The sequence below is a fragment of the Pistacia vera genome, unplaced genomic scaffold, assembly GCF_008641045.1.
Source record: "Pistacia vera cultivar Batoury unplaced genomic scaffold, PisVer_v2 Contig944, whole genome shotgun sequence".
NCBI lineage: Eukaryota > Viridiplantae > Streptophyta > Magnoliopsida > Sapindales > Anacardiaceae > Pistacia > Pistacia vera.
Genome location: NW_022196828.1, coordinates 698,837 through 723,298, shown reverse-complemented (window position 1 = coordinate 723,298; position 24,462 = coordinate 698,837). Strand labels below are relative to the sequence as shown.

General features: G+C 33.3%; 1 protein-coding gene across 1 annotated transcript; it reads left to right on the top strand.

Moving 5' to 3' along the window:
* The first annotated feature begins 20,711 nt into the window (after positions 1-20,711).
* LOC116120756 (increased DNA methylation 1-like) lies at positions 20,712-23,931 on the top strand. The gene is made up of 7 exons (XM_031406724.1): positions 20,712-21,572; positions 21,869-21,977; positions 22,646-22,725; positions 22,984-23,204; positions 23,300-23,386; positions 23,689-23,775; positions 23,832-23,931. The coding sequence occupies exons 1-7, from the start codon at positions 20,712-20,714 to the stop codon at positions 23,929-23,931; spliced, it is 1,545 nt and encodes a 514-aa protein (XP_031262584.1).
* Positions 23,932-24,462: the final 531 nt, after the last annotated feature.

Here is a 24,462-nt window from a genome sequence, read left to right as displayed (position 1 = left end):
TATAAATTACTTATAAACATTAGTAATTTACTAATTTACTATATATTACATTACTAATTAAACGATTAAAAATTTAATTAATATAACATTACCTTATATATTTATATATAATTACTTATCAATTATAACATTATATATAAACATTAGTATATTAATCAAATGATTGAAATTAATTAATTAATATTAATTATAGATTTATAGTATGATTATTTAATTCATTATACATTCATATATTATACTTAGTATGATATAATTACTATATTATAGTATGATATAATTAATTAAATTATAATTAAATAATTACTTAATTGATTATGAGTTATGATATTAATTTTAAACATTAGTAATTACTAATTTACTATATAAACTTAGCACAATACTTAATTGAATGATAAGAAATAATTAATTATAAATTATCTTATAAATATTTCATTAAAACATTAATTAAGCATTACATTATAGTAAATAATTATCAATTAAATTATAATATTATTATATTACATTATATTTGATTACTTACTTAATTATAACATTATATAGTTAAATGATTACATAATTACTAATTAGTTATGAATTTATAACATTACATTATAAACATTAGTAATTTACTATACTATTACATTACTTAATTAAACGATTAAAAATTTAATTAATTTAACAACTTTATATATTGTAATATGATTACTTAATCAATTATAACATTCCATTATAAACATTAGTATATTAATTAAATGATTTGAAATTTAATTATTATAATATTAAATTATAGATTTGTAGTATGATTACTTAATTCATTATAACATTACATTATACTATTTTAGTATGATCATATAATTAATATAACATTACATAATTAAATAATTACTTAATTGATTATGAGTTATGATATTATATTTTAAACATTAGTAATTACTAATTACTACATAAACATTAGCACATAATTAATTAAATGATAAGAAATTTAATTAATTATAACATTACCTTATAAACATTAATTAGCATTACATTATAGTTAAATAATTACTCAATTAATTATAATATTATTATATTACATTATATTATAATCACTTACTTAATTATAGCATTATATAGTTAAATGATTACATAATTACTTAATTAGTTATGAATTTATAACATTACATTTAAACATAATAATCTACATACTATTACATTACTAATTAAACGATTAAAAATTTAATTAATTATAAAATTACTTTTATATTTGTAATATGATTACTTAATCAATTATAACATTCCATTATAACATTAGTATATTAATTAAATGTTTGAAATTTAATTAATTATAATATTAAATTATGATTTGTAGTATGATTACTTAATTCATTATAACATTACATTATACTATTATAGTATGATCATTAATTAATATAACATTACATAATTAAATAATTACTTAATGATTATGAGTTATGATATTATATTTTAATATAGTAATTACTAATTTACTACATAAACATTAGCACAATACTTAATTAAATGATAAGAAATTAATTAATTATAACATTACTTATAAACATTAATTAAGCATACATTATAGTTAAATAATTACTCAATTAAATATATATTATTTATTGCATTATATTATAATCACTTACTTAATTATAGCATTATAAGTTAAATGATTACATAATTACTTAATTAGTTATGAATTATAACATTATATTATAAACATTAGAATTACTATACTATTACATTACTTAATTAAACGATTAAAATTAATTAATATAACATTACTTTATATTTGTAATAGATTACTTAATCAATTATAACATTCCATTATAAACATTAGTATATAATTAAATGATTTGAAATTTAATAATTATAATATTAAATTATAGATTTGTAGTATGATTACTTAATTCATTATAACATTACATTATAATTATAGTATGATCATAATTAAATAACATACATAATAAATGATTATTTAATTGATTATGACATTATATTATAAACATTAGTAATTTACTAATTTGCATAATATTTAATCGAATTATTATAATTTTATTAATTATAACATTATATTATAAATTTATGGTATGATTATTTAATAATTATAACATTTATTATAAACAATATTATAATACTTAATTAAAGATTAACAATTTAATTAATTATAATATTACATTATAATTAATAATATATTACTTAATTAATTATAACATTACAATTTACATTGTATATGATCACTTAATTAATTATAACATTATAATTTACATTGTAGTATGATCATTTATTAATTATAACATTACTTGTTTCTAATATAAATTTACTAAATTAATTGGTATATTATAAATACCCAATAACCAATTATAACATAAATAATAAATTTATAAACATTAATAATTATTAACTTATCAAATAGACCCCTGGCAAATGGCAATGTAGTAATTAATATTAAGAATTGTTGTTTGTTTAAATGATTTTGGTGAAGTTATTTATGTGAATTGTGATGAAAATATGTTTGTGTTTTGGTTTTGATTGACGAATTTTATGTGAATTGTGATGAATTGGTTGAATTCAAGCGTTGCTTAGAGATTACAGGTTATGAGTTACATTGGACAAATGAATGAATAACGAAAATTGTTAGGGGTGTATTTGTAAACTTATAAGGTATTTTTGTTTTTTTAAACTAATAGGGGGGTAATTGATTTTTACAGGGTACCCTGGAAAGGAACCGGAACCTGCATTTTAGGTTCCGGTTCCTTGAATTGAAGAACCTGTACTGTGCGGTTCCGGTTCTGATTCCCCAGAAAAGTACAGGGTACCCGGAACCGCTCACCCTATCAAAAACCACATACAAACAGATTTGCATGCAATTTTAACCTCGTTATTGCCTCGTGTCTCTCCTTCTCTTCACTCCCATTTCAAGTCTCTTTTAAGTTTCATTCCTCACTTCCTTCTCATCTCTCTATCACGCAGATTACGAAAAACTCCCCTAATATATCACCAAAAGTTCCGTCATTTTAGTTTATTAAGAGGATCATCAGAAACGCCGCAGATATTGGATAGCAATAGGATTCATCATATGTTTATGCTCGTGGAGAATCTAAAGTGGTGACCGTCATACAAATATCTTAGGTAATATTTCTTCTTCATTCAAATCTAAAGTATAGAGTTTGCTTTAGATTTAGATTTTTATTTTTGTTATAATAACCTTCAAAGCTAGAAAAATTTAGAGCTACCCAAAAAAGATATATTTTTGATAGTTTATTATTTTCTTAAAAAGTTAAATTACACTTGATCTATGCATTATGTAGTGATGGCAATGGGCCGGGCTGGCCGGGTACCCTTGGCCAGGCCCAAGCCGACTCATGACACAGGCCCAAGCCCGGCCCAAGCCCGTACGGGTATGATAGGCAAAGCCCAAGCCCGGCCGAGGGTTTTTATAACGCAGGCCCGGCCCAAGCCCGCCTTTTTAATATGTTTATTTTAAATATTAATAAATTTCAAATTTTTTTATATTTTTAATTTTAGAAATGGTTTTTAAATTAATTGAAGTTATTCCACAATAATTTAGCAATAAGTGGCAATTAAAACTCTTAATAGTTGATTATACTAACTTTTCAGCTGTGCATAATATGTTATGGTGAAATCCACTTTAATAAGTTGAACTAAACCCATCTAACTCATTTAAAGGCAATTTTAACATGTTAAACCTTTAATATGGGATGAAATTGAGGTTAGGGTTTGGGGAAAAATGGATATATATATATATTATATATATAGAAGATAATTTTGTAATTAAATATATAGTATAGGGGAATTAGTAAAATTAATACTAAAATTTTCAAGGCGGGCCGGGCCGGGCGGGCCTAAAGATATAACCATGCCCGGCCCGTACCCGAGGTCGGGCCTTAAAATCAAGCCCAGGCCCAGGCCCAAGCCCGCCAACCTCGGGGATAGCCCGCCCCTTTCGGGCCGGGCGGGCCGGGTACCCGAAATTTCGGCCCATTGCCATCTCTAGCATTATGCATGAAAGGCGGAGCCACGGGTGGCTCCTCGGCTCTAGTCTGAGTTGTCCAGTTCGAGTAAGATTTTAGAAAAATAAAATAATAATTTTTTTATTTTTAAATTCTATCTAAATAAATCACTTATTTATGTGCATTTAAATTTTACATTATATATATATATATATATATATTATAATTAATTTATATATATATAATATATATATATATATATATGATTCTCTGATTTTCTAAACATTTTCTTATAAAAAATATCATACGACCTCACATTTCACCTTTTGTTTTTCACATTTTTCTTCTATTTTTCTGAATTCTAACTTAAATTAATTTTATTTCTTCTTTTTCTTACAATATCGAAGAAACATTGAATTAAAATAAATAGAAATTTACAGTATTTGTTTTGTTTAATAAGTTTGATTAATGCGGGATTTGTTTGAAATCTATTTCTTGTTCCTACTTAAAATAAGCAATTGCAAGAGATTAGATTAAAACACAGATAAACCAATAGAAATAATAAAGTGCTGTTTTTGGCCTGTAAGCTTAACTAAAGTTCCAGATTTTCACACATGAAAACTACAGATCTGAAAAAAAAATAAAAGAAAAACCAGAAATTAAATGGGACAATGAATCAAAATGATTTTGATCTTTATTAATATTCTATTACAACCTCGGCTTTTTATTGATTTCTATGTTAAGCCATGTATTCTTTGTTCAGTTACTCTTTACAGCCCGAAAAGAGATTGACATTTGACAAAGAGATTCGATCAGGGTTGCTGAATTGCGAGAGAAGGCTTATAAGATGAGGACTCGAAAGCAGACTATGATTTACTGAATCATTCAAGCAGTTCAGAAGATGAGGTTTATGACTCAACGTACTCTGACCTGACTATACAAGGACCAGGCCGCAAAGAAGATACCGAACAAAACGTAAGCTCATCATCATCATCCACTCCACTACAAATTGCTGATCGTAATGTTCAAATGGAGGAAACAGCACTGAAACTGGAAGCTCTAGCAGATCAAATAATGGTGGTGCTGTTAGAGAGAGACGTAGACGCCCTCCAAAGAAACATAGTAATAATAATGGTGAACAAGGACGACGATCCAGGCGGCCTAGTAACCGACTCCAAGCAAGGCCACTAGGAGAAGAAGAAGCTCAAACTTGCATCAAAGGCACGAGTACTTCCACATAGCAGAGACGTACTTCCGAGGCAAAGGACAATCTTGTCATGGTTGATTGACAAGGAGATAATTCAAGAAATGAGCAAGTCTGGTACATGGATAAAGCCGCCATGCCGCGCTTCAAGAGGGAAAGATTACCCGGGCTGTGTGCTGTGTCGTTGCTGTTACAAGGTGATTACAGTGCATGAGTTTGAGGATCATGCCGAAAGAAGTACCTTAAGAGGCCATATGACAACATTTATCTTGTCAGATTGCAGAGTTATCTCTTGTCATACTTGGTTAAGGCATTGCAGCGAGAGGATGAAGTAGCTACGCGAATCAATTCATTCAGCCGCAAACAATTGTTTGATCAAAATGATGATGCCTGCATGATATGCGCGGATGGAGGAGACTTGATTTGCTGCGAGAGGATGCCCTTAACCTTTCATCCAAACTGTTGGATTTGGAGGTAAGATTGATTGATCAGTACAGCACTCCTGGACACGTACCTGTGGAAGACTGAAACTCTTACTACTTTCTTCACTATAGGAACCTTGTCCCAAGAACATATACTCCCCCATTCCTATTTATTACTTTATGTACATTTTTATAGTCATTTTCTGATGCAAGGTCTTTTAAAAAATGGATAAAATGCGATCTACATTTTATATAATCTTTATTCATGTTTATGGTCTTTTTAATTAACTATTCAGCTGATGAATTCACAATTTTTTACATCATGGCAAATTGAGCAGAATATACCTCAAGGGATTGGCGTGTCTCACTGTGTTTGCAAATTGTGGTGCTGGCAGCAGTAGTTCACTCACGTTGACTGCCTGCGTACTATGCGAAATGCAATGGGTATTCCTCCTCTTCTCTTCTGATTTCAGATTTAATTACACCTACCATAATTGAAAGTCATTTAAGGCACTGTGGAAAAAAAAAAAGCAAAAGAATTTCATACCCTTTTATGGTTACCCAAAAAACCTATTCAATAAGGCCTATTTGATGATATAAAAGTCCTTTTGACAATCCAAACACAACTTAACCATTTCTACCTTCTCAACAATGTACATAAAACTCAAGGTCTATTTGTTAAGTCGTGGTATTGTTGATATCAAAGATAAGTTAGACTGTAAGGACATATTTAAAAGAAATGTTTACCTATGACTGTAGATGACACTCTGAACAATATTTACAATAGTAAAGCGATCGATGCTCGGCAATAAAATTTTGTTCATGACAACCAAGCTACTGCAATTTTGTTGTTGCATTCAAACATATTGTGTAAATCATTATTAGCACTTGCATATGGTCATGCTTGCATCCGCTGTATTGTTGCATCTATAGCAAATTAAGTTTATTTTAAAAAAAACGATGTGAATTCTGATTTGTTATTGAAGCTGTAACATGTGTGGCTGTGATACAGATCATGGGGAATGTGTTCTCGAATAAAAGGGATAGATCTTAATCGTCCAAGTGTTTTTGTAGTAGCATCTGTGGAGAGGTAATTCTTTCTTTTATGAATTTATGCATACATGTTCTCTCTGGATTATGTTTTGCAAGTTGAATTTCATTTTAGTTTCAATATGTTTTTGCTCAGATTTTGCCCCTCTGATAATTATTCTTCTTGTGCCATTTATTCATATGATCATCATACTATTACGATGTTATTTATATTGTCTTTGTTATTCTTAAATTAACTCTCTCTCTCTCCTTTTTGTTTTTCCTCTTTATAGAGTTATATGAAGCTTCAGGAGATGGTGGGAGTAAGAAAGGAGCTAGATAATGGATATTTTGGACTCTCCTACGGCGGATGCAAGCATTGACATATGCAAGTGGCAATGAATTACAAGATGGTCGAATCAACTGCAAAATTGCAGTAGCATGGACCGTCATGGATGAAATTTTCATCCGACAATTGATCGGTTTACTACAATTAAGTTTGTCCAAAGTGTCATCTACAATCGGGTAAGCATTATCTTTTACAGATCAATCTTCTTCTTAATTGAAGAAAATTTATGTTTCTATGTAATATTTAATTTCTTCTAAATTTTGTCTTTCAGGTCTAACTTAATGCGGTTGAATTTTAAGCGTTTTTTCACTGCTATCTTGGAACACAATGATGAATCATCTCCATCGCAACCTTAAGGTGTTTTTTTTTTTTTTTAAATTTTTCAGATAATTCTGCATTTTGATTATTAAGCATTTGCAAGTGCTCAATAATGAATAACCATTTAACTTGAGGAGTGTTGGCTGATGATTTTATAGAGTGAAAGGAAACAAGCTAGCTGAGATGCCATTTGTTGGAACCGAGAAAAGTACAGGGGCAAAGGAATGGTGCAAAACTACTTACTGCTCTGGAATCTGTAAGTTCTTTTTTCTCGTTCAAACACAACTTTATAGCAGACTTTAGATAAAAGATAAATATTTTGTACTTGTTTATTTAATAGAACTCCGTTACATATTCTCATTCTTCTTACGAATTTTATTGCATACCATAAAACCACTTACTTAATCCATTTTCTTATGCTTCTTGGAGCAATTCGTAATGGTGATTTAATTTCCAGGTTCTGTGCTTTCTCAAAGTGAAAATCTTGTGATCCCATCAGTACCTGAAGTTGTTCCAATGTGGAAGGAAAAGTTTAGTTTTTCACCAATAAACAATAGCTTGATAAAGGATTTAATCTCCACCAACACACTGATGTTTCCAACCGCTGTTAGACTACAGAAATCCTTGGCGCCACAGGCCACAGACTCAGCTGATGCAGGTCGTTCTCCATCTCCAAAATCTTCTTATATATGTTCTTATATTCATTCATCATTTCACTGACACTTTTTATTTTTATAGTTGAGAACAAACCGAATGGAGTCAATGACAATACGAAGATCCCACTTCCTGACTTGAATCTTGAACCCTCGGGAGAGGATGTTAATTGATATCATCTTTTGTTGCAGTGAAGCTTGTACATATAGCTAGATTTCAAACTCTCGTTCTCAGTTGTATTTTCTTTTTGATTAGTGGTTATAATATTTCATGAATTTATATCTTTTTGTGATTAATCTCATTTTATATTTAAACAATGGAAATTACTCCCATTTTCATATCTAGAATAATTAGGACCCGGTAAGATTATGAGACCAGCTGGTGTTACTGTGATTAATTCGTATACAGTAATCTATTAACCTTTGCCAATGGAGCCAGAGCCAGAGCTTTGACTTGTTCATTAGTTCAAAGAATTAGTTCATCAGTGCACAAAAGATATTAAAATTTCTGAGATACACAAAGCACAATATGAATGACATTTTTGCAACTTCATTTTTCAGTGTCTAGTATAATTAGATCATCTATTGGTTTCAGTTATGGTAGGGCGGATATCACTCCACTAATCCTGAATAGCTGGCCAACCCACAGTTAGTGAACTTCAATTTGTCCTTCAGTGTATGTTTACATACTCCTTTATGGAAAGACTTTATATATAACTAAACAATTAAAACTAGAATATGAAAGAAATGGAAAATACATATAAGAATTTAAGACTAGAATATAGAAAGATATTGAAAACAACTGAGGATTCAAATTTAGAATCCAAAAGGAAATATAAACGGGGTTTATATATAATAATTGTGTACGTGCATCCGAATTTGTGTCAAATTCAATTAGTTTCTATTTAAGAATAAATTATATATAAATAAGTAAACGGGATACTTTTCTATTGTTTGAAAATAAAAAATAGTTAATTTTCCCTACTACCCCTTACATATTTGAAAGTAACATCAAGTCATCAACCATCCTAACCTTTTTGATCCGTTCAAGGGACAAATATAATTTTAGGTAATATTGAAGTTGAATTTTTAAAAAATCTTTAAATGGTAAGAAAATTATTTATTAATTACCATATATAATTTATTTTTAAATAGACACAAACATAATTTGACGCGTATTTGGATGCATGTACATATTTATTATGGATGCCAAATAGAAACCTCCTTTCTATTTCTTTCTGGATTCCAGATTTAAATTCTCAGTTGTTTTTTTCCCATTTCTTTCTTGGGTCTAGTTTTAAATGGTAAGATAATAATATTTATTAATTATCAATTGCCATATATAATTCATTCTCAAATAGAAACTAATTTAATTTGACATGTTTAGATGCATGTACACATTTATTATGAATGCCAAATATAAACCTCCGTTCTATTTCCTTATGGATTTACTAGATTTAAATTCTCAGTTGTTTTTTTTCCTATTTCTTTCTGGAGTCTAGTTTTAAATGGTAAGATAATAATATTTAGTAATTATCAATTACCGTATATAATTCATTCTTAAATAGAAACTAATTTAATTTCACATATTTAGATGCATGTACACATTTATTATGGATGCCAAGTAGAAACCTCCTTTCTTTTTCTTTCTAGATTCTAGATTTAAATTCTCGGTTGTTTTTTTTTTCCCATTTCTTTCTGGAGTCTAGTTTTAAATGGTAAGATAATAATATTTAGTAATTATCAATTACCGTATATAATTCATTCTTAAATAGAAACTAATTTAATTTCACATATTTAGATGCATGTACACATTTATTATGGATGCCAAGTAGAAACCTCCTTTCTTTTTCTTTCTAGATTCTAGATTTAAATTCTCGGTTGTTTTTTTTTTCCCATTTCTTTCTGGAGTCTAGTTTTAAATGGTAAGATAATAATATTTATTAATTATCAATTACCATATATAATTCATTCTTAAATAGAAACTAATTTAATTTGACATATTTAGATGCATGTACACATTTGTATGGGTAAAAAATCGTACTGAACCTTGTCAAGCCCAATAATGAAATACATACTAAGTATGGTCTAGTGCCTTAACCCAACTCCGGTTAGGTCTATGGTTAAATTCATCTTGTGGATTGACCATCCTATGGGATAGCCCACTTTGTAAGAATGTTCATTCTATGGGCTTGCCCATTCTACAAGTTGGACCACACCACGAGTCACCCCTCTCCACGAGCTAGGCTACTTTACGAGTTGGGCCTCTTTACGATCAGACCTTACAAATTGGGTTAACTAAAGTTTTGGGCTACACCATAAGGTGGGCCTTTCTACAAGCTTAAGCTAAAATGGGCTCCAGCCCATTAGCCCACATTCGTCCCAAAATAGGAATCAGAATCCTATCAACTTCCTTATTCATTCAAGATCTAAAATCTTATATAAATTAGTTTCTCTTAAGCCGATAAAGGCAAGAAACAAGAGTTCTTTCCTAATCCCAACTCCTATACCATGTAAGACTCAGAGTTTAGGACTCAAGCCTCCTTGGCCACTATATAAATATGGGTCAAGCCTCTCTTTATTGATTTAGAAATAGGCTAAAGCTTTAGTTCTCAAAGTTTTTGCTCCCAAGAACCGCCGCCTCTCCTGTCGTAAAGCTTAGTTCTGACTAAATTTAACCTTTAGCCTCCATCAAGTTGTTGTCCGACCACTTTACTATAGTCCTGCCTTAGCTGCATTATTATGGTAAACCTTTCCTACTCTCAGCCCTCACTAAAATACCTTCAATCGTGCTAACTTGAGCATCAGGATGCCTACGATAGACACCACACAGACGTCCCCTGAGCCTTCACGTTTGTTTTTTTTCTTTGTATAGGTCTATCCGATTATCAGTGGCTCACTTCTCACAAGATTCGTCCCTTCTGAATCAACTGTAGATTTTATTGTTTACAGTTTGACGCCCATCGTGGGGCCCTAACAATTAATCATCTATCTTTCAACGACCTGTTCTATTCATTCTCGCTTTGTTCGCTTAGCCATCATGATTGGAAGCACTGAAACCCCCACACCTGATGTCGCGGTCACCACCCTCACCGTGCTTGTGCAAGAAAGCAATGATAAGTGTAAAATCTTGGATCATTAAAACATTGCCATTCTTGCAGAAAACCAAGCTCTCCAAGAGAAGGTAAACCAATTCTACTCTCTCGATTAGGTCTTAGGTCAGCAACAAGCCCCCTCATCTCGTGCCCCATCCACCCAAGATAGTTGTTCACAACCCCAGATCATGGAACCCTTGCAAGCCAATCCCATCTCCATTCGACTCCAACTACTACTACCATGACCCCCCCTAACCGAGCCAAGTCGAGCCAACCTAAACTAAGTCGAGCCAACCCAAACTAAGTCAACTCAACCCATCACCTCCTCCCGACCACCGAATCACTCATACAAATGACCCTACTCCAACAACACCAACTAAACACACTTTTCACTTTCCCACAAACACATCCCTTACACTCGACAATGGATTTATCCCACTAGTCGGTTTCGCTCGACTCGGCTATACACATAAACCAGAATGTGTTCCCCTACTAACAAAACACAAGCCTATACACCCTCATGGCAATCCCCCTTGATTAAGCCTTAGCCAAACGATTATCTAAGATGGAAGCCATGATCCAACGTATCTTGGCATGCCCATACCACTCAAGAATAGTCTACCTCAAAGCTTTGCTAATCACCCTTCGTCGACACCATAGACCTCATAGAGATGCCAAGAAAATTCACTTTCCTAAACATGAAGCTCTATGATAGAACCACTAACCTGGATGATCACATAGCCTCCTATAAGTAAAGGATGTTTGCTGTAGCTATACCTCGCGATCTTCGTGAAATATGCATGTGTAAGACTTTGTCTCTAGCCCAGTGGGACTAGCCCTTCAATGGTGCACGAACCCCCTGAACAACTCCATCACATCCTTCACCCAACTCACTACCACCTTCGTTGAACAATTCGCCAACAACAAGAAATTAGAGAAGTTGTATGGTGACCTCTACTGAATTCACCAACACTAGAAAAAGCTCTTTGAGAGTATGTGGGATGCTTCAATTGCAAAAAAGTTTTCATCCTGTACTACAACCAAGAGATCATGGTTGATGCCTTCAAGAAAGGACTCCTTCCCGATAGTGAACTATATAAAGAACTCACCAAGTTCAATTGCACCATTATGGAAGACATCTTGGCCCGCGCATGGGTAGAAATAAGATGGGAAAAGGATGAGGTCCACATGACCCGATATAACACCTTTAATGATTGTCGATTTCAGTGCTCTGACCAATGCTACGATACTTATCCTTCCAAACCATATCCCATAAAAAGAGGTCACATTCGTGACACTAGGTGCTCATTCGAGTGCCAGCTAGCTCGACATCGAGAGAGCACCTATCCTTATCAACCAAAATAAGATTCCTGATTATAACCTGAGTATCTCGATCAAGGTAGTGGCCATCATGAAAGAAATGAGAACATTGTCAAATGGCCATCCAAACTAGATAACATCGGGGCCAAGCAAGACACTATTATGTGGTGTGAGTTCCATAGCGACCACAACCATACCACTGCCAATTGCATTACTTTTTGACTCGAGGCCGTGGAGTTATTAAAGGGGGGCCACTTTCGAGACCTCCTAACCAAGAAAGGAAATAATACCTTTCCAACAAAGATCGTCGAGACACATCGCCACCAAAGGAACCTACACCAAAGGGAATGAGTCACAAGATCTCAGGTGGCTCAGAAATAAGTAAGATGAGTTACTCATTTGCTAAGCGTCATGGCCAAGCCACAATTAACCTTGAAGCCTGCTCATCCCAAACACCATCACAAGTACCGACCAACCAAACTATCCAGTTTGTGGACAACACAACCATGAACCTTGTCAACCCATATCATGATGCTCTTGTTGTCACCCTCTAAATCGCCAACATCCTTGTTAAGAGTATCCTTGTGGAATGGCAGGTCCTCGGCCAACATATTATTCCTCGAAGCACTCAAGGTCATGGGCATTGATGAGACAAATATCAACCGTCGGTCCACTCTCTTCATTGGTTTCAACTCGGAGCAAAAGTACACTCTTAGGGAGATAATGTTAGGGTAGGTGCCCAATTAAATTGTAGCATTTGACTACTTGTAAAAACATGTTGATATAAAAGGCAATTTGACTGTAATATGTCTAACTATATTATGTCTAACGATTTTACCATTCTAAGGACATATTATTGCTAAGAATCGATCTACTCAACGCAGTGGAAAAACAAAAATGAAAAAGGATGAACTGATTCCTTTTATGCCAAGATCCAAGTATAGATTATATAGTTTACATGTTAAATAAAAATTCTGCACAAAATAATATCAATTCATTCAAGGATCAGAGATCTTACGCACGCTTGGAGGCTCCTTCATGTGTCTCTAAATTTTCTTCGCTACCGATTCAACATAGAACCACACGAACGGTGATCCACACGAAGACAATGTGAAGAACTAGCCCTTGTTTTCCTAGAACAAAGTGGTGGCTTCAAGAATCAAGTTGTTTAAAGAATCAAGAAGAGAAAAATTTCTCTTCAATCTTTGCACAGGACGTGAAGGAGAAAGTGCAGAGGGGCTGCCACTTTTTCTTTTAATAATGATTGAATGAATTGAATAATTCTTTTAACTCAAGTTGCACTTATATAGTGCATGAGTTAAAATCCTATTCCTATAAGGAATAGGCATGGGCTCCAACCCTAATCCACCATTGTGTCCAAACACTCTTGTTTTGGTATTTTAAATTTTAATTAATTATTATTATAATTAAAATCAATTAATATATATAAAAAATATATTAACATTTAATTAATAATAATAATTCATTTAAATATATGTGTACATATATTTAAATATAATCTCACTAATTCAATTTTAATATTCAATTAAATATAGGCAACAACATCAGCAAATTTAATTGCACTATGCGATTATCAAAATACTCTTTCGTCCTAAAAGACAAAAATACCCCTTGCACAAACTGATTCTTAAATTATCTTATAAGTGTGTGACCCGTAGGCTCCTCATCATATCAACAGTGAGTAGTATCATGATTAACACCAATTAATTGTCTCACTACACACAGACCAAGAATATTTGCCCCTAGCAAGGCATCATGGTCACCCGATAGATTCGAATTTAGTGAAAAAATTACATATCAACGATATGGTTACCGTGAAATCAAATCTTTTCATCATCGGTTATCTCATCGAGACTAAGGTATAGAAATAGTTTCAACATCAGTTACTCTCGATATCTTTGTATTCAGTTACTGGACCAATGACTGGATAAATAAATTGGATTGAGCAACAACTCAATCCCACTGTGGCCACAAATTTAGTGTCATTATCATTTACTAAATTGCGCAGTGAGATAACTTCTCCTGTACCCAGGAGTGATGAATCCTTTGTCAATCCACCATAGTCTTGATATACTCCTTGATGTAGTTAATCACTACCGTATTGACAGTTCTAAATAGAATTGCATTGGGTTAATGTCAAACTACACCAATCGGTGCACAAGGCACTACAGTGATCTCAAGTCTAAGGATCACATGCACCACCATTCGTTAGAGGATTTGTTCTATAAACGGTTACCATCTATATGGAATCCTCTGATGGGTTAGTCTAGTGAACTTGCCGATAGCAAACACCCATGTGTTGCACCAGGTTGTCGGCAAACAACCTTGACAAGTGAGATCTCAAGTCTAAGGATCACATGTGTGTTCTCGAAATAAAAGGGATAGATCTTAATCGTCAAGTGTATTTTGTAGTAGCAGTGGAGAGGTAATTCTTCTTTTTATGAATTATGCATACATGTTCTCTCTGGATTATGTTTTGCAAGTTAGAATTTCATTTTAGTTTCAATATGTTTTGCTCAAGATTTTGCCCCTCTGATAATTATTCTTTCTTGTGCCATTTATTATATGATCAATCATACTATTACGATGTTATTATATTGTCTTTGTTATTCTTAAATTAACTCTCTCTCTCTCTTTTGTTTTCCTCTATAAGATTTATATGAAGCAGGAGATGGTGGGAGTAAGAAGGAGCTAGATAATGGATATTCTTGGACTCTCCTACGGCGGATGCAGCATTGACATATGCAAGTGGCAATGAATTACACAAGATGGTCGAATGCAACTGCAAATTGCAGTAGCATGGACCGTCATGGATGAAATTTTCATGCGACAATTGATCGGTTTACTACAATTAATGTTGTCCAAAGTGTATCTACAATCGTGGGTAAGCATTATCTTTTACAGATCAATCTTCTTCTTAATTGAAGAAAATTATGTTTCTAGTAATATTTATTTCTTCTAAATTTTGTCTTTCAGGTCTAACTTAATGCGGTTGAATTTTAAGCGTTTTTTCACGCTATCTTGGAACACAATGATGAAATCACTCCATCGCAACCTTAAGGTGTTTTTTTTTTTTTTTAAATTTTTCAGATAATTCTAGCATTTTGATTATTAAGCATTTGCAAGTGCTCAATAATGAATACCATTTAACTTGAGGAGTGTTGGGCTGTGATTTTATAGAGTGAACGGAAACAAGCTAGTGAGATGCCATTTGTTGGAACTCGAGAAAAGACAGGGGCAAAGGAATGGTGCAAAAACTACTTACTGCTCTGGAATCTGTAAGTTCTTTTTTCTCGTCAAACACAACTTTATAAGCAGACTTTAGATAAAAGATAAAATATTTGTATTGTTTATTTAATAGAAATCCGTTACTATTTCATTCTTCTTCGAATTTTATTGCATCACATAAAACCACTTACTTAATCCATTTTTCTTATGCTCTTGGAGCAATCGTAATGGTGATTTAATTTCCAGGTTCTGTGCTTTCTCAAAGTGGAAATATTGTGATCCATCAGTACCTGAAGTTTCCAAGTGGAAGGAAAAGTATAGTTTTCACCAATAAACAATAGCTGATAAAGGATTTAATCCCACCAACACACTGATGTTTCCAACCGCTGTTAGACTAACAGAATCCTTGGCGCCACAGGCCACAGACTCAGTGATGCAGGTCGTTCCATCTCCAAAATCTTCTTAATAGTTTCTATAATTATCATTCACTGACACTTTTTATTTTTATAGTTGAGAACAAACCGAATGGAGTCAATGACAATACGAAGATCCCACTTCCTGACTGAATCTGAACCCTCGGGAGAGGATGTTAATTGATATCATCTTTTGTTGCAGTGAAGCTTGTACATATAGCTAGATTTCAAACTCTCGTTCTCAGTTGTATTTTCTTTTTGATTAGTGGTTATAATATTTCATGAATTTATATCTTTTTGTGATTAATCTCATTTTATATTTAAACAATGGAAATTACTCCCATTTCATATCTAGAATAATTAGGACCCGGTAATTATGAGAAAGTGGTGTTACGTGATTAATTCGATACAGTAATCTATTACCTTGCCAATGGAGCCAGAGCCAGGCTTTGACTTGTTTTAGTTCAAAGATGTTCATCAGTGCACAAAAGATATTAAAATTCTGAGTACACAAAGACAATATGAAGACATTTTTGCAACTTCATTTTTCAGTGTATATAATTAGATCATCTATTGGTTTCAGTTATGGTAGGGCGGATATCATTCCACTAATCCTGAATAGCTGGCCAACCCACAGTTAGTGAACTTCAATTTGTCCTTCAGTGTATGTTTACATACTCCTTTAGGAAAGACTTTATATATAACTAAACAATTAAAACTAGAATATGAAAGAAATGGAAAATACATATAAGAATTTAAGACTAGAAATAGAAAGATATGAAAACAACTGAGGATTCAAATTTAGAATCCAAAAGGAAATAAACGGGGTATATATAATAATTGTGTACGTGCATCCGAATTTGTGTCAAATTCAATTAGTTTCTATTTAAGAATAAATTATATTAATAAGTGAACGGGATACTTTTCTATTGTTTGAAAATAAAAAATAGTTAATTTTCCCTACTACCCCTAACATATTTGAAAGTAACATCAAGTCATCAACACTCCTAACCTTTTTGATCCGTTCAAGGGACAATTAAATTTAGGTAATATTGAAGTTGAATTTTTAAAAAATCTTTAAATGGTAAGAAAATTATTATTAATTACCATTATAATTATTTTAAATAGACACAAACATAATTGACGCGTATTTGGAGCATGTAAATATTATTATGGATGCCAAATAGAAACCTCCTTTCTATTTCTTCTGGATTCCAGATTTAAATTCTCAGTTGTTTTTTTCCCATTCTTTCTTGGGTCTAGTTTTAAATGGTAAGATAATAATATTTATTAATTATCAATTGCCATATATAATCATTCTAAATAGAAAATAATTTAATTTGACATGTTTAGATGCTGTACACATTTATATGGATGCAAATATAAACCTCCTTTCATTTTCCTTATGGATTTACTAGATTTAAATTCTCAGTTGTTTTTTTTCTATTTCTTTCTGGATCTAGTTTTAAATGGTAAGATAATAATATTTAGTAATTATCAATTACAGTATATAATTCATTCTTAAATAGAAACTAATTTAATTTACATATTTAGATGCATGTAACATTTATTATGGATGCCAAGTAGAAACTCCTTTCTTTTTCTTTCTAGATTCTAGATTAATCTCAGTTGTTTTTTTTTCCCCATTTCTTTTGGAGTCGTTTTAAATGGTAAGATAATAATATTATTAATTATCAATTACCATATATAATTCATTCTTAAACAAAAGGTAATTTAATTTGACATATTTGATGCATTTACACGTTAATATGGATGTCAAATAAAAACTCCTTTCTTTTTCTTCTGGATTCTAGATTTAAATTCCAATTTTTTTTTTTCCAATCTTTTTGGGGTGTTTTAAATGGTAGATAATAATATTTATAATATCAATTACCATATATAATTCATTCTTAAATAGAAACTAATTTAATTTGACATATTAGATGCATGTACACATTGTATGGGTAAAAAATCGTACTGAACCTTGTCAAGCCCAATAATGAAATACATACTAAGTATGGTCTAGTGCCTTAACCCAACTCCGGTTAGGTCTATGGTTAAATTCATTGTGGATTGACCATCCTATGGGATAGCCACTTTGTAAGAATTGTCATTCTATGGGCTTGCCCATTCTACAAGTTGGACCAACCACGAGTCACCCCTCTCCACGAGCTAGGCTACTTACGAGTTGGGCCTCTTTCGATCAGACCTTACAAATTGGGTTAACTAAAGTTTTGGGCTACACCATAAGGTGGGCTTTCTAAGCTTAAGCTAAAATGGGCTCCAGCCCATAGCCCACATTCGTCCCAAATAGGAATCAGAATCCTATCAACTTCCTTATTCATTCAAGATCTAAAATCTTATTAAATTAGTTTCTCTTAAGCCGATAAAGGCAAGAAACAAGAGTTCTTCCTAATCCCAACTCCTATACCATGTAGACTCAGAGTTTAGGACTCAAGCCTCCTTGGCCACTATATAAATATGGGTCAAGCCTCTTTTATTGATTTAGAAATAGGCTAAAGCTTTAGTTCTCAAAGTTTTTGCTCCAAGAACCGCCGCCTCTCCTGTCGTAAAGCTTAGTTCTGACTAAATTTAACCTTTAGCCTCCATCAAGTTGTTGTCGACCACTTTACTATAGTCCTGCCTTAGCTGCATTATTATGGTAACCTTTCCTACTCTCAGCCCTCACTAAAATACCTTCAACGTGTAACTTGAGCATCAGGATGCCTACGATAGACACCACACAGACGTCCCCTGAGCCTTCACGTTTGTTTTTTTCTTGTATAGGTCTATCCGATTATCAGTGGCTCACTTCTCACAAGATTCGTCCCTCTTGAATCAACTGTAGATTTTATTGCATGTTTGACGCCCATCGTGGGGCCCCTAACAATTAATCATCTATCTTTCAACGACCTGTTCATTCATTCTGCTTTGTTCGCTTAGCCATCATGATTGGAAGCACTGAAACCCCACACCTGATGTCGCGGTCACACCCTCACCGTGCTTGTGCAAGAAAGCAATGATAAGTGTAAAATCTTGGATCATTAAAACATTGATTCTTGCAGAAAACCAAGCTCTCCAAGAGAAGGTAAACCAATTCTACTCTCTCGATTAGGTTTAGGTCAGCAACAAGCCCCCTCATCTCGTGCCCCACACCCAAGATAGTTGTTCACAACCCCAGACATGGAAACCTTGCAAGCCAATCCCATCTCCATTCGACTCCAACTACTAATACCATGACCCCCTAACCGAGCCAAGTCGAGCCAACCTAAAATAAGTCGAGCCAACCCAAACTAAGTCAACTCAACCCATCACCTCCTCCCGACCACCGAATCACTCATACAAATGACCCTACTCCAACAACACCAACTAAAACACACTTTTCACTTTCCCACAAACACATCCCTTAACTCGACAATGGATTTATCCCACTAGGCGGTTTCGCTCGACTGCTATACACATAAACCAGAATGTGTTCCCTCTAACAAAACACAAGCCTAACACCTCATGGCAACCCCTTGATTAAGCCTTAGCCAAACGATTATCTAAGATGGAAGCCATGATCAACGTATCTGGCATGCCCATACCACTCAAGAATAGTCTACCTCAAAGCTTTGCTACACCACTTCGTCGACACCATAGACTCATAGAGATGCCAAGAAAATTCACTTTCCTAAACATGAAGCTCTATGATAGAACCACTAAACTGGATGATCACATAGCTCCTATAAGTAAAGGATGTTTGCTGTAGCTATACCTCGCGATCTTCGTGAAATATGCATGTGTAAGACTTTGTCTAGCCCAGTGGGACAGCCCTTCAATGGTGCACGAACCCCTGAACAACTCCATCACATCCTTCACCCAACCACTACCACCTTCGTTGAACAATTCGCCAACAACAAGAAATTAGAGAAGTTGTATGGTGACCTCTATGAATTCACAACACTAGAAAAAGCTCTGAGAGTATGGGGATGCTTCAATTGCAAAAAAGTCATCTGTACTACAACCAAGGATCATGGTTGATGCTTCAAGAAAGGACTCCTTCGATAGTGAACTATATAAGAAATCACCAAGTTCAATTGCACCATTATGGAAGACATCTGGCCCGCGCATGGGTAGAAATAAGATGGGAAAAGGATGAGGTCACATGACCCACTCTAAATAAAATTATCATACGACCTCACATTTCACCTTTTGTTTTTCACATTTTTTCTTCTATTTTTCTAAATTGTTAACTTAAATTAATTTTATTTCTTTCTTTTCTTACATGTATCGAAGAAACATTGAATTAAAATAAAAGAAAATTTACCGTATTTTGTTTTGTTTAATAAGTTTGATTAATGCGGGATTTGTTTGAAATCTATTTCTTGTTCCTACTTATAAATAAGCAATTGCAAGAGATTAGATTAAAACACAGATAAACCAATAGAAATAATAAATGTGCTGTTTTTGGCCTGTAAGCTTTAACTAAAGTTCCAGATTTTCACACATGAACACTACAGATCTGAAAATAAAAATAAAAGAAAAACCAGAAATTAAATGGGACAATGAATCAAAATGATTTTGATTCTTTATTAATATTCTATTACAACCTTGGCTTTTTATTTGATTTCTATGTTAAGCCATGTATTCTTTGTTCAGTTACTCTTTACAGCCCGAAAAGAGATTGACATTTGACAAAGAGATTCGATCAGGGTTGTTGAAATTGCAGAGAAATGGCTTATAAGATGAGGACTCGAAAGCAGACTATGATTTACTTGAATCATTCAGGCAGTTCAGAAGATGAGGTTTATGACTCAACGTACTCTGACCCTGACTATACAAGGACCAGGCCACAAAGAAGATCACGAAACAACAACGTAAGCTCATCATCATCATCCACTCCACTACAAATTGCTGATCGTAATGTTCAGATGGAGGAAACAGCACCTGAAACTGGAAGCTCTAGCAGATCAAATAATGGTGGTGCTGTTAAGAGAAGACGTAGACGCCCTCCAAAGAACAATAGTATTAATAATGGTGAACAAGGACGACGATCCAGGCGGCCTAGTAACCGACTCCAAGCAAGGCCACCTAGGAGAAGAAGAAGCTCAAACTTGCATCAAAGGCCGAGTACTTCCAACACTAGCAGAGACGTACTTCCGAGGCAAAGGACAATCTTGTCATGGTTGATTGACAAGGAGATAATTCAAGAAAATGAGCAAGTGTGGTACATGGATAAAAGCCGCCATGCTGCGCTTCAAGAGGGAAAGATTACTCGGGCTGGTGTGCTGTGTCGTTGCTGTTACAAGGTGATTACAGTGCATGAGTTTGAGGATCATGCCGAAAGAAGTACTCTTAAGAGGCCATATGACAACATTTATCTTGTCAGATTGCAGAGTTATCTCTTGTCATACTTGGTTAAGGCATTGCAGGGAGAGGATGAAGTCTCACGGCGCGCATTCAATCTCATTCAGCCGCAAACAATTGCTTCTGATCAAAATGATGATGCCTGCATGATATGCGCGGATGGAGGAGACTTGATTTGCTGCGAGAGGTGCCCTTCAACCTTTCATCCAAACTGCTTGGATTTGGAGGTAAGATTGATTGATCAGTACTGCACTCCTCCTGGGACAAGGTTACCTGTTTGAAGCACTGAATCTCTCTACTATTTCTTCACTAGGTAACCTTGTCCCAAGAACATATACTCCCCCATATCCCTATTTATATACATTTATGTACTATTTTTATAGTCATTTTCTGATGCAAGTCTTTTAAAAAATGGATAAAATGCGATCTACATTTTATATAATCTTTATTCATGTTTATGGTCTTTTTAATTAACTATTCAGCTGAATGTTCACAATTTTTTACATCATGGCAAATTGAGCAGAATATACCTCAAGGGGATTGGCTGTGTCCTCACTGTGTTTGCAAATTTTGTGGTGCTGGCAGCAGTAGTTCACTCACGTTGACTGCCTGCGTACTATGCGAAATGCAATGTTTGTTATTATTCCTCCTCTTCTCTTCTGATTTCAGATTAAATTACACCTACCCATAATTGAAAAGTCATTTAAGGCACTGTGAAAAAAAAAAAAAAGCAAAAGAATTTCATACCCTTTTATGGTTACCCAAAAAACCTATTCAATAAGGCCTATTTGATGATATAAAAGTCCTTTTGACAATCCAAACACAACTTAACCATTTCTACCTTCTCAACAATGTACATAAAACTCAAGGTCTATTTGTTAAGTCGTGGTATTGTTGATATCAAAGATTTAAGTTAGACTGTAAGGACATATTTAAAAGAAATGTTTACCTATGACTGTAGATGACACTCTGAACAATATTTACAATAGTAAAGCGATCGATGCTCGGCAATAAAATTTTGTTCATGACAATCCAAGCTACTGCAATTTTGTTGTTGCATTCAAACATATTGTGTAAATCATTATTAGAACTTGCATATGGTCATGCTTGCATCCGCTGTATTGTTTGCATGTAATAGCAAATTAAGTGTATAATATCAATCACCGTGATAATATAGACTTCCCCTTATGATAAATATTTATTATTTGCATCTCATAGCAAATTAAGTTTATTTTAAAAATAAAACAATGTTGAATTCTGATTTGTTATTGAAGCTGTAACATGTGTGGCTGTGATACAGATCATGGGGAATGTGTTCTCGAAATAAAAGGGATAGATCTTAATCGTCCAAGTGTATTTTGTAGTAGCATCTGTGGAGAGGTAATTCTTTCTTTTTATGAATTTATGCATACATGTTCTCTCTGGATTATGTTTTGCAAGTTAGAATTTCATTTTAGTTTCAATATGTTTTTGCTCAAGATTTTGCCCCTCTGATAATTATTCTTTCTTGTGCCATTTATTCATATGATCAATCATAATATTACGATGTTATTTATATTGTCTTTGTTATTCTTAAATTTAACTCTCTCTCTCTCTCTTTTTGTTTTTCCTCTTTATAAGATTTATATGAAGCTTCAGGAGATGGTGGGAGTAAGAAAGGAGCTAGATAATGGATATTCTTGGACTCTCCTACGGCGGATGCAAGCATTGACATATGCAAGTGGCAATGAATTAAACAAGATGGTCGAATGCAACTGCAAAATTGCAGTAGCATGGACCGTCATGGATGAAATTTTCATGCCGACAATTGATCGGTTTACTACAATTAATGTTGTCCAAAGTGTCATCTACAATCGTGGGTAAGCATTATCTTTTACAGATCAATCTTCTTCTTAATTGAAGAAAATTTATGTTTCTATGTAATATTTAATTTCTTCTAAATTTTGTCTTTCAGGTCTAACTTAATGCGGTTGAATTTTAAGCGTTTTTTCACTGCTATCTTGGAACACAATGATGAAATCATCTCCATCGCAACCTTAAGGTGTTTTTTTTTTTTTTTTTTTTAAAAATAATTTTTTCAGATAATTCTAGCATTTTGATTATTAAGCATTTGCAAGTGCTCAATAATGAATAACCATTTAACTTGAGGAGTGTTGGGCTGATGATTTTTTAGAGTGAACGGAAACAAGCTAGCTGAGATGCCATTTGTTGGAACTCGNAAATGTCATCCAAAGTGTCGTCTACAGTCGTGGGTAAGCATTATCTTTTCCAAATGAATCTTCTTATTTAAAGAAAAATTTCGTTCGCAGTAATATTTTATTTCTGCTAAATTCTGTCTTTCAGGTCTAACTTAATACGGTTGAATTTTAGGCGTTTTTTCACTGCTGTCTTAGAACACAACGATGAAACCATCTCCATCGCATCGTTAAGGTATACTGATTTTTTTTTTTCTTTTAAATTCTGTCATATATTTCTAATATATTTAGTGTTCAGCTTTTGCAAGTGCAGTATGAATATCCATTTAACTTAGCGAGTGTTGGGTTGATGATGATTTATAGGGTGAATGGAAACAAGCTAGCTAGCTGAGATGTCATTTGTTGGAACCCTAGAAAGGTACAGGGGCAAAGGCATGGTGCAGAAACTACTTACTGCCCTCGAATCTGTAAGTCCTTTTTTCTCAGTCAAAATCAAATTTATTAAGCACTTGCTTAATCTTTTTTTCTTATTCCTTCTTCGAACAATTCGTAATGGTAAATTAATTTCCAGGCTTTGTGCTTTCTCAAAGTGGAAAATCTTGTAATTCCATCAGTACCTGAGCTTGTTCCAATGTGGAAGGAAAAGTATAGTTTTTTACCCATTAACAATAGCTTGATGAAGGATTTAATCTCCACCAACACATTGATGTTTCCAACTGCTGTTAGACTACAGAAATCCTTGGTGCCACAGCCCACAGACCCATGTGATGCAGGTCTTTCTCCATCTTTAAAATCTTTTTATATATGCTCTTATTTATTCAGTTATCAATTCACTGACACTTTCTATTTTTGCAGATGATAACAAACTGAATAGAATCAATGACGACGAAAAGGTCGCACTTCCTGACCTGAATCTTGAACC

Excerpts from the sequence above, each read along its gene's own strand:
- LOC116120756 (XM_031406724.1), top strand. The coding sequence starts at position 20,712 with ATGGCTTATAAGATGAGGACTCGAAAGCAGACTATGATTTACTTGAAT. Across the intron at positions 21,978-22,645 it reads CGTACTATGCGAAATGCAAT|ATCATGGGGAATGTGTTCTC; the intron begins GTTTGTTATTAT and ends GCTGTGATACAG. Across the intron at positions 23,776-23,831 it reads ATCTCCATCGCATCGTTAAG|TGTTCAGCTTTTGCAAGTGC; the intron begins GTATACTGATTT and ends TAATATATTTAG.